The sequence below is a fragment of the Arachis ipaensis genome, chromosome B8, assembly GCF_059453495.1.
Source record: "Arachis ipaensis isolate K30076 ecotype BB chromosome B8, ASM5945349v1, whole genome shotgun sequence".
Lineage (NCBI taxonomy): Eukaryota > Viridiplantae > Streptophyta > Magnoliopsida > Fabales > Fabaceae > Arachis > Arachis ipaensis.
The window spans coordinates 109788414-109800187 of record NC_142443.1 but is presented as its reverse complement, the minus strand read 5'-3'; the positions used below and the strand labels follow the sequence as shown (position 1 = coordinate 109800187).

Here is an 11774-nt window from a genome sequence, read left to right as displayed (position 1 = left end):
ACCCAATCCAAGCCCGATTGGTTCTCTCATTCAAACTCTTCCCATGTGCCTTCACCAAAAGTAACATACACCTATCTTGTCTAAATTAGAACTCAGAAAAAGAAAGAGAAAAAACTTAGTCCTTAAGTTGTTCACAAAAGAAGAAAGAAAGAGAAGGTTAGGCAAGAAAGGTTGAGGTCAAATCAGCAAATTCAAATCAAATCAAGCTTAGGCAAAGGTTAAAGGTAAACCATTTCCTATTGCATGCATACTGCTTTTCTCTCTTCTTCCCAACACTCTGCAAGTCCGAAATAGGATACAAGGGAAAGATGATTTGTGTTTTTCTCTGCTGTGCATCTACGGTCACAAGTGAGTCTTGGGGACCAAGTAGCTTCTCAATGGCCAAGATCTGAGTTTACCATTGAGGATATCTGTTTTCTACTTTTCTATGGTTTTCGGTCAACAAGAGAAGGTCAGAAGCAAAGTTTCTATTATGAGGATTAATGGGAAAAAGTGAGTTGGTGGGTTGGTGTAGCACAAAGCTCAAGAAGTTGACCTAGGGAGCACAACCCAGCAACATGCAAGGAGATAAAAGAAGAGTTCTGTTCATTCAGAAAGCAAGGAGAGATAACCAGTGTATTGAGATTTTGTTCTGTGAAGAGCTCTCTGAAGAAGTTCATCTACTTGGATAGTGCTTTCTTTCAAAGAAGCATTCTGCCAAAAATGAAGAACTAAATAAGAGACATGGAAATCTGGTTTATCACATGGCAAAGAGGCTGTTGAAGAGTCAATCTCCTTCATGTTTTACAGATTGTAATTTACTTTTCAATGTTTATCTTTCTATAATTTTTGAGTGAAAAGGCATATAGAGAGGTCTCAAATAAAATCCAATGAGTGGAAAGAGGCTGAGTGAAACACTTGAGAGAAAAGCCTAGAGTTATTTCAGATTTCTTTAGGTAAGTCTGTGTCTTATTTCTTGTACCTATGAGGTATTCCTTTCTTAGTTGGGTTAGCACTAAGAGTGAAGAGTTAAGTATTAGCATAGCTAATGTCAATTTAGGTTAGAACTTGAGTGTGAAAGGATTGTGTCAATCCTGTGGAATTGGTGTATGTAATACTTTAACTATAGTAGAAATTCCACCACTGTTGTGGTGGAGACTGGATGTAGGTTGGATAGCACAAGGCAACCGAACCAGGATACATGATGGTGTTAACTTTTCTTTTCTCTGCTCTATCCTGTTTTCTGATATTTATGAGACAAAATAAAATTGTCTCATAAATTTTCTGCTGCTGAGTTCAAACAGATTTAAAGAGCAAATCAGTTTTAAAGGGTTAAGTTTATTAACACAAAAGAAGGTCATAGATTTAACCCCCCTTCTCTAAGCCTTCTACAACCTTCAATTGGTATCAGGAGCTAAGGTCTCAAGAATCCAGCTTAACCGCTTGGAGCAAAGATCCAATGGTGAACAACTTGGGCACAACCACAGTTGCCTACACCCTCACTGAAGCTCAGTCAAACAACAAACCTCCTTTCTTCAACGGGAAGAACTATGCCTACTGGAAAGAGAGGATGAGGATCTTCATCCAATCCATTGATTACAACATTTGGAAGATTTTCGTAAACGGTCCCAAGATCCCAACAAAAACAAGTGCTGATGGAGTGGTGACTCCAAAAGAAGAAGCTGAGTGGAATGAAGATGATAAGAAGAAGATGGAGCTGAATGCTAAAGCTATCAACCTTCTTCACTGTGCTATCAGCTTTAAAGAGTACCGAAAGGTGTCTAGATGCAAGACAGTCAAAGAAATATGGGAGAAACTCTAGGTTACACACAAAGGCACTAAACAGGTAAAAAAAAATGAGGATTGATATGCTGCGAAAAGAGTACGAGATGTTTAATATGAAGGATGGAGAAAGCATTGATGAAGTGTTTGAGAGATTCTCAATCATAATCAACAACTTTGATGCTATGGGTACAAACTACTCAAAACAAACCCTAGTGAGAAAACTCCTTAGAAGCCTCACGAAAGAATGGGAAACCACTGTCACTGTCCTAGCCGAGAGCAACAACCTAAGCCCTATAACCTATGATGAGTTGAGAGGAAAACTCCTTGCCTATGAAACCACACACAAAAACCCAGACTCAAAGAAAAAAGGAATAGCCCTCAAGTCAAAAATAGAACCAAAAGAAAGTGAGTCCAGTGATGGTATTTCAGATGATGAGCTTATGTTTTTTTCTAGGAGATTTAGAAGGATGCTGAAGAACAAGGACAAGTACAAGGGTTCAAGCTCAAAGGAACAAAAGATAGACTTGAGCAAAGTGACTTGTCATCACTGCAAAGAGGCTGGACATTTCAAGTTAAACTGTCCAAAGCTTAAGAAGGAGGACAAAGGAAAGAAAGAAAGGAAGAGAGTGCTCATGGCAGCTTGGGAGGATCTTGAGAATGACTCCAATAAGGAAGAAGATTCTAAAGGAGAAGATAAAGACTGCTTCATGGCTGAAAACAATAATCTTGATGAGGTAAATTACTTTGACTTATCTATAGATGATTTACATGCTATTATTGATGATCTTACTCTAAACACCTCAAAATTGCTAGACAAGTACAATAAGTGCAGATCTGAAAAAAAACTGAAAATGATTTCTTAAAAGAAAAAGTGAAGGAAACTGAATGTACTTTGGACATTATTGAAAAAAGCAGATTTCTAAAATATGAACTTGAAAAATTAAAAGGAAAGCACATTGTGGATCATTCTCAAGAGTTAATTGCTGAAAATGAAAGATTAAATGATATGATTAAAAGGCTGAATGGTGACTTAGCGAAATTTGCTCAAAGTTCTAGTAACTTGGACAAATTACTTGCAAGCCAAAGACCATTGTTTGAAAAATCTGGTTTAGGTTATATAACCAAGGAAAGTGCAGTTTCTAATGATTCCTCTATGAAATTTGTGGCTTCTTCATCAAATACTAAATCCACATCCAACAAATCTGGTATTGGATATGTTCCAACATTTGAGGAGAAATTTGATGAAGTTTACACAAGTGAAACTGAGCCTTCACCAAGAACCGAACCTACTTTAAATAGGTCAGGTCTAGGGTACATTTCGAAAAATGAGGCTGCCTTCAAGAAACCACCATTTTACAACAAAACCTCATATTCGAAAAGTCCAAAAATTTTTAAAAATTCTGGTGAAAATGTATTTGCAAAGAGGAACAATTATAACAAAAACCGGTTTGTCAAAAGAAATGCACCTCTTCCAAAAACCAGAAAATTTTAACCCTTCAATCATTTCCAGCAAAATAACTCACCTCAATTTCAGCAATATGCATCAAAAAATTATTATTTTAATTGCAAGAAATTTGGTCACTCATATGCACAATATTTCATTGAAAAGAGAGTTGTGGAAAACTAAATTTACAATGTTGTTTGTGATTTCAATGCACTTGGGCAACCAAGATGGATTAACTTCAAAAGATCCAAATTAATTTGGATACCTAAGGTTACTTGAAGATATTCTTGCAGATTTGCCTAGCATCCAAGAACAAAAAGGATATGTAGTACTTGGATAGTGGATGCTCAAGGCACATGACTGGAATGTCAACTTACTTCATCAAACTGAACAAGTATGATGGAGGTTTTGTGACCTTTGGAGATGATAGTAAAGGTAAAATAATTGCTGTTGGAAAAGTAGGTAATGAACACTCTACTTTCATTGATGATGTATTTTTGGTATGTGGATTGAAGCATAATCTTTTGAGTATAAGTCAGCTGTGTGACTTAGGATATTTAGTGACTTTCAAAAGACTTGAATGCTATGTTGTAAATGAAAAGACTAATGAAGTGCTTTTTGTTGCCAAACGTTGTAATAATGTGTATGGACTTACCCTTGATGAACTAAAAGATCAAAATGTAGCCTGTTTTCATTCTAAAGAATCTGAAAAGTGGCTATGGCACAAGAGATTGGGCCATGCAAGTATGTTTCAAATAAACAAGCTTGTAATGAAAGGGTTAGTAAGAGGTCTTTCTTTGATAAGGTTTGACAAAGACATCACTTGTGATGCTTGCCAAATAGGAAAACAAACAAAAAGTTCTTTTAAACCAAAGGAAGACATCTCTACTAAAAGGCCACTTGAGTTGCTACACATTGATTTATTTGGTCCAACAAGAACTCAAAGCCTAGGTGGTAAACATTATGGTTTAGTGATTGTGGATGACTATACTAGGTTTGGTTGGGTTTTATTTCTTGCACACAAAAATGAAGCCTTTTCGCCTTTGAACCTTTTTGCAAGAAAATTCAAAATGAAAAGGATTTAAAGATCTCTTCTATAAAAAGTGATCATGGAACTGAATTTGAAAACAATTTATTTGAATCCTTTTGTGAGGAATTTGAAATATCTCATAACTTTTCTTGTCCAAGGACACCACAACAAAATGGTGTTGTGGAAAGAAGAAATAGAAGCATACAAGAAATGACAAGAGTTATGCTTTATGAGAGCAATGTTCCAAAATTCCTTTGGGCTGAAGCAGTTAACACAGCTTGCCACATTTTGAATAGAACTATCATAAGAAAATTTTTTAAGAAAACCCTTATGAACTTTGGAAAGGTTACCCACCAAAATTGGACTACTTATACATCTTTGGATGTAAATGCTTTGTTCTTAATAACAAGGATAATTTGGGTAAATTTGATCCAAAGGCGTATGACTGCTTGTTTGTAGGATATTTCACAACTAGTAAAGCATATAGAGTTTATCATCAAGATTCTAGGATTATTGAGGAGTCCATACATGTTACATTTTGTGATACTAACTTGGTACAAAGTGTTTTGGAAGACTGTGATGCAAGGAATCAAGCTAAAAAGATGATGAAATTGCGCAAAATCATGAAAATAGAAATTCTGGTCAAGCTGAACCAGAAACTGCAGTTGCTGAAAATTCAAGAGACAATTCCATTTTGTCTCATGAATCTGAAGGAAATTCTGAAACCACCAGTTCCCAGAATCCCTTGGTAACTGAATCTGCCTCTAAGTCCACCAGACTTTGTGAATGGAGATTCTTGAAGAATTATCCTGAGGAATTTGTCATTGGGGACGTCTCTCATGGGGTTAGAACTCGGTCTTCGACTAGAAAGGAAAGTGAAGGGACAAACATAGTCCTTCTCTCCCAAATGGAGCGTCATAATGTTAAGGAAGCCCTTGGTGACCCTTCTTGGGTGAAGGCAATGAAAGATGAGCTTCAAGAGTTTGAGAAGAACCAAATTTGGACTTTGATTCCAAGGCCAAATGGAAGGAAAGTGACCGGAACCAAGAGGATTTTTTGGAGCAAGCTAGGAGATGACGGTAGCATTGCAAGAAACAAAGCAAGGCTGGTAGCACAAGGATATGACCAAGAAAAAGGAATAGACTTTGATGAATCCTTTGCCCCTGTTGCCCGAATAGAAGCCATAAGACTTCTCTTAGCTTATGCTATGTTTTGTGGATTTAAATTATTTCAAATGGATGTGAAATATGTGTTTTTAAATGGTGTGATAGATAGGGAAGTGTATGTGGAGCAGCCACCAGGTTTTGACAATAAAGAGTTTTCCAACCATATTTTTAAATTATCAAAAGCACTCTATGGTTTGAGACAAGCTCTTAGAGCTTGGTATGAGAGACTTAGCACATTTGTTTTGAAAAATAGTTTTCAAAGAGGCACCACAGACACTACTCTCTTTATCAAAAATTCTAATGATTCTTTCATTCTAGTCCAAATATATGTTGATGACATTATTTTTGGATCAGCCAATGAATCCCTTTATACTGAATTTGGAAAACTCATGACAAGTGAATTTGACATGAGTATGATGGGTGAACTTAATTTTTTTCTTGGATTACAAATCAAACAAACTGAAAATGGTATTTTCATTCATCAAGAGAAGTATGCCAAGGAACTAGTTAAGAAATTTGGTATGAAAAATGCCAAACCCATGGGAACTCCCATGCACCCAAATTCAAGATTAGACAAGGGAGAAACAGAGAAAGATGTTGATGAGACTAGGTATAGAAGAATGATTGGCTCTCTTATGTACTTAACTTCCTCTAAACCCGATATTGTGCAAAGTGTTGGAATGTGTTCTAGATTCCAATCAAATCTGAAAGAGTCTCATCTTTCTGCAGTAAAAAAGATCATTAGATATGTTCATGGCACATCCAATTTTGGTCATTGGTATCCTAAGATTGATGATTTTTCTGCAGTTGGTTATTGTGATGCAGATTTTGCCGGTGATAGAGTTGATAGAAGGAGCACATCAGGCTTATGTTGCTTCCTTAAAAAGTCCTTGAATGTTTGGTCAAGTAAGAAGCAGCTAACAGTGGCTTTATCCACTGCAGAGGCTGAGTATATAGCTGCTTCTTCTTATTGTTCTCAGCTTATGTTGTTAAAAACATAGCTTGCTAATTACAAATTAAATGCTGAAAATATTCCCTTGTTGTGTGACAACATGAGTGCCATTAATATTTCTAAAAATCCAATTTTGCATTCTAGGACTAAACATATTGAAGTGAAATTTCACTCAATAAGAGAACATGTCCAAAAGGGGGATATTAGCATTCAATTTGTTAAATCGGAGGAGCAATTAGCAGATATTTTCACAAAACTACTTGCTGAGGATAGATTCTGCATGCTTAGGACTAGTCTAGGAATTTTAAGCCATGATTCTTTATTTGAAAGTTACTTATATGTTTGTTGGAGTTTTTGTCTCATAAACAGGGATGAGAAAATTCTGGGCAAATGAAGAACGTTTCCCTCAATCAGCGTGTTCTGGACCTGTTGCACATGCAGATTCATCTGGGCCATTCTCAAAAATCTGAACATGAGTGGTCCAATGTGTTTCCTTAATCCAAACCACCTCTGGGACCAATATGAATGTTACATTTGTTTTGTTTTTTGTTTTTGTTGGGCTGTTTGCTTTAATTTGTTTTTGTTTTGTTTTGTCATTATGTTCAAAAAGATTTTTAATTAATTTCATATTTTATTTTCAAATAAATTCAAATCTTTCTTTTATGATGTCAAGTCATTTCAAGTCAAATCAGAAGGTGATGCAGTTGCATGGTTTTAGAAAATCATTTTGGGTACGGTTACTAACACTCCTTCTCTTCCCTTCATAACTCCTCCTCAAACTCTTCGGTTTCCTCCACTACCTTTATCACTTCTCTTTCTTCTTAGCCAGAAACCACCTAAATGAGGAAGAAAACTGTTGTACAAAAGCCTCCTAGAGAAAAGATACACAAGCTTCCTGCAAAACCTAGGCCTTCTACTCGTTCAAGAGAGCAAACCTTCACTCCCTCACCTTTACCTCCTACCTCTCCTCCACGAATTGATCCCATGGCGCGGACCAAGAACACACCAAGATTTTCAACCTCTGCCAAGCCGACGCCACCACCAAAGGCACCGCCTTCAAAACCCGACTCTTCAAAACCTAGCTCATCCAAGGGCAAATGTCCTGCTACTGAAGAACCTGTTCCTGAGTCAACTCAGCCTAAGCCAAGGTCTTTTCCATTGTGTTCACAAAGAGGTAAACCTCGTCTCCCTCTCAAATCAGTTAGAAAACCAGACATTGATCCTTTTGCTCATAAATCCTGCTTCATGACATCTCACTCAGACTATAATCCATTTAGATTTAGGTCTTCCATGAACAATGACTTTTATGAAGGAGTTATCAAGTACCGTAAGCTGTGTCCCTCTTTTCTTGCTGATTTACCTACTTTAAAAAAGAAAAGTTTTTCTTTTGTTAAAAATTTGGAATTTTTAGACTAGAATCACCTTTTTAAAATAAAAAAGCCCGCGTATCCTCTGTTGGTCAAAGAGTTTTATGAAAATATGACATACCATGAAGGAAGTGTGCATTCTTATGTTAAGGGCAGAGACATTATTTTAAATGATAAAACAATCAGTGATTCTTTGAAGTATACTGATGTTGGGCCGTGTGGTTATACATCTGTTAAGTGGAATGAAGTAGTTGGTATTTCTTACAATGATGCTTTGGCTCATATTTGTGAACATGTTTCCTTAATTGATGGCATCACACCCACTCACAAAGCCCTAGGATATAAACGTGCTCAGTTGCACCGAATTGTCAACCACATCTTACTTCCTCAAAGTGGTTCATATCATAGGGTTTCTTACACAGACACATTTATTTTGTATACCCTCATCACAAAAACAGAAATTTCTTTTGCCTATTTGATGGTTAGATACATGTTTGATTCTGTTAGAAGTGAGAAAGACAAAGCCCTTCCTTATGGCATGTTTCTAACTTGTGTTTTTGAGCATTTTGGGGTTGACTTTTCAAATGAGGATTATGAAAACAGATATTCATATCTAAAAGGGGGTGGTTCAGTGAAACAGCAAAAGGGACCTACTCGTTCAGAGAGAGTGGTCTTGGATGATGAAGATGATGACTTTATTCCTGAGGAATCTCTTCCTCCTTCCACCGAGGGTACTTCCATCCCACTGGACAAAAATTTGCTCTGCTGAACGTTGTCAAAGATGTAGTCCAGGAGTTTGTCTCACAATAAAATCATATGATTTCCATGAGCAAGAAACAAAGGAGGCTAGCGAGCAAGCATGAGAACTTCCTCCGAAAATCAAGAGATCGAGTGGCTGTGTTCATAACGTTCGTTGACAACCTTCAAAAGGATGAATACCCTGCCATTGATGCTGATGAGAAAGTTGATTCAGAGGAAAACGGTTCTGATGCTTAGGATTGTCTCATGAAGATGCTGCTATCTGCTCCTTTTTTTGTCTCATAAAAATTGTCTTCTTTGATACTTTGGACCTTATATTTGTTAATTCTGGATGACTATAATACCTTAACAACTGCTGCACTTACTTTAAATCAATTTGATATTTTGGACTGTGCTCTAACACTTTCTTACATGATTTAAGGTGCTGTTTTTATTGATCTTACTTAAACTCCACCCTTGATGACAAAAGGGGGAGTAAAAGCTGCAGCTGCTGAATGCTGAACTTTATTGCTGCTACTAAATTTTTTGAGATTTTAATTATGAATTTTGATTGATTACTGCTGCTGATAGTTTTGAGCATATAAATTCTGTTTTGCAACTGTGCTGCTGCAGGGAATGTATTGACATGCAAATTGGAAATTGCTTTCATATGTTGTTGGTTTGCTCTTGATTAATCTTGATGCTTTGATTTTGGTGCTGATATGATATGATAAATACTGGGCTGAATCTGTGTTGCTGGTTATGTAGTATCCCTTAGTCAAATTGCATTATGTATAGCTCTTTTTGTGCTCTATATAAGTATAATGTAAAAAAGAACAAAAAGGAAGAACATAAATCCAGGGGGAGCTACTCTTGAAAAAGAAAGGGGGAGCAACACAAAAGCAAGCAACATCATTGGAAGGGAAGTTTCTTAACCATACTCAAATTCATTCCCTTTTGATCATTGTTTAATTATGTTTGTCATCAAGGGGGAGATTGTTGAGTTAAGAAATTAACTAATATAATTGATGATGACAAACATTATTTTATTGGGCAAAGTATATAATTAAGTTGATTGTTTATGATTATATGAGGCTGATTATTTGTTGTTACAGGCCAAAACTCATCATTGCAGTAACCCAAGAGGAAGGAAAATAAGAAATAAATCTGGTGGGCTACAAATCATTAAACAAGCCCAAAAGGAAACTAGGCAAGGAATCACACGGGCCAAGCAAATCAAGACCCAATCCAAGCCCGATTGGTTTTCTCATTCAAACTCTTCCCATGTGCCTTCACTAAAAGCAATGTACACCTATCTTGTCTCAATCAGAACTCAGAAAAAGAAAGAGAAAAAGCTTAGTCCTTAAGTTGTTCACAGAAGAAGAAAGAAAGAGAAGGTTAGGCAAGAAAATTTAAGGTCAATTGAGCAAATTCAAACCAAATCAAGCTTAGGCAAAGGTTAAAAGTAAACCATTTCCTATTGCATGCATACTACTTTTCTCTCTTCTTCCCAACACTCTGTAAGTCCGAAATAGGATACAAGGGAAAGATGATTTGTGTTGTTCTCTGCTGTGCATCTACGGTCACAAGTGAGTCTTGGGGACCAAGTAGCTTCTCAATGGCCAAGATCTGGATTTACCATTGAGGATATATGTTTTCTACTTTCCTATGGTTTTCGGTCAACAAGAGAAGGTCAGAAGCAAAGTTTCTATTATGAGGATTAATGGGAAAAAGTGAGTTGGTGGGTTGGTGTAGCACAAAGCTCAAGAAGTTGACCTAGGGAGCACAACCCAGCAACATGCAAGGAGGTAAAAGAAGAGTTCTGTTCATTCAGAAAGCAAGGAGAGATAACCAGTGTATTGAGATTTTATTTTGTGAAGAGCTCTCTGAAGAAGTTCATCTACTTGGATAGTGCTTTCTTTCAAAGAAGCATTCTGCTAAAAATGAAGAACTAAATAAGAGACATGGAAATCTGGTTTATCACATGGCAAAGAGGCTGTTGAAGAGTCAATCTCCTTCATGTTTTACAGATTGTAATTTACTTTTCAATGTTTATCTTTCTATAATTTTTGAGTGAAAAGGCATATAGAGAGGTCTCAAATAAAATCCAATGAGTGGAAAGAGGCTGAGTGAAACACTTGAGAGAAAAGCCTAGAGTTATTTCAGATTTCTTTAGGTAAGTCTGTGTCTTATTTCTTGTACCTATGAGGTATTCCTTTCTTAGTTGGGTTAGCACTAAGAGTGAAGAGTTAGGTATTAGCATAGCTAATGTCAATTTAGGTTAGAACTTGAGTGTGAAAGGATTGTGTCAATCCTGTGGAATTGGGGTATGTAATACTTTAACTATAGTGGAAATTCCACCACTGTTGTGGTGGAGACTGGATGTAGGTTGCATAGCACAAGGCAACCGAAATAGGATACATGATGGTGTTAACTTTTCTCTTCTCTACTGTGTTCTATTTTCTGATATTCATGAGACAAAATGAAATTGTCTCATAAATTTTCCGCTGCTGAGTTCAAACAGATTTAAAGAGCAAATCAGTTTTAAAGGGTTAAGTTTATTAACACAAAAGAAGGTCATAGATTCAACTCCCCCTTCTCTAAGCCTAATTATCGCAAAACCGAACCGAAAAATACAACAACTGATTTGAAACCGAAAAAATTGGTTTTTTTTGGTTTTTTTCGACCAAACCGATCGGTTCGGTTCGATTTTCAGTTGGCTCGATAAAAATCGAACCGAAGATATACATACATCTTTTTTTTTTGGGTATTTACCCAACCTTCCCCCCAAGGCCCAAGTCACTCACCATCTCAAGCACTCAACGCCTCCCCTAACTCTAATCCCTCATTTTTTGCTTCTGAGTTCTCCATTCTTCATTCCCCTGCTCGGCTCCTCCATCCATACCGACTCGCCGCCTCCCTCCGTCAGTCTGACCCTCCCTCATCTGCAGCGCCTCGTTGAAGAGGCACAAAGCAGGGAAGCTCCAGTACAAAGATTGACTGATAAGGTTTCTTAATTAAATCTCAATTATTTTGAGCAAATTTGTTTTTATCTACAAATGTCTAGTCTTGCAAACTTCATGCTTTGGGTGGTTAGCTTTAGTTATATTTTCTTCATTTTTATATTGTCTTCCCCCATTCTTTTTTCAACTAGGATTTCTCAATTATTTTGTTTTCATGAGTTTCTCTGGATATTGTGCTTTTTATTTCCCATATTGTTTAGGGGGATGGTTTCGCTAGGATTCGTTTTTGAATGAACGTTTTTGCTGGAAATTTTTGGGATAGTTTTAGTTATAATTATATGTTAATGGTC

The 11774-nt window shown here is 36.7% G+C and overlaps 1 protein-coding gene across 1 annotated transcript; it reads left to right on the top strand.

Annotated features, from left to right (window-relative positions):
* The first annotated feature begins 1835 nt into the window (after positions 1 to 1835).
* LOC148549225 (uncharacterized) lies at positions 1836 to 3537 on the top strand. Its single transcript, XM_088496494.1, has 2 exons — positions 1836 to 2498; positions 3502 to 3537. The coding sequence occupies exons 1-2, from the start codon at positions 1836 to 1838 to the stop codon at positions 3535 to 3537; spliced, it is 699 nt and encodes a 232-aa protein (XP_088352620.1).
* The last annotated feature ends 8237 nt before the right edge of the window (positions 3538 to 11774 follow it).

Coding starts and splice junctions, on each gene's coding strand:
- LOC148549225 (XM_088496494.1), top strand. CDS start 1,836: ATGAGGATTGATATGCTGCGAAAAGAGTACGAGATGTTTAATATGAAG. Junction 2,499..3,501: donor AAAACAATAATCTTGATGAG/GTAAATTACTTT, acceptor ATATTCTTGCAG/ATTTGCCTAGCATCCAAGAA.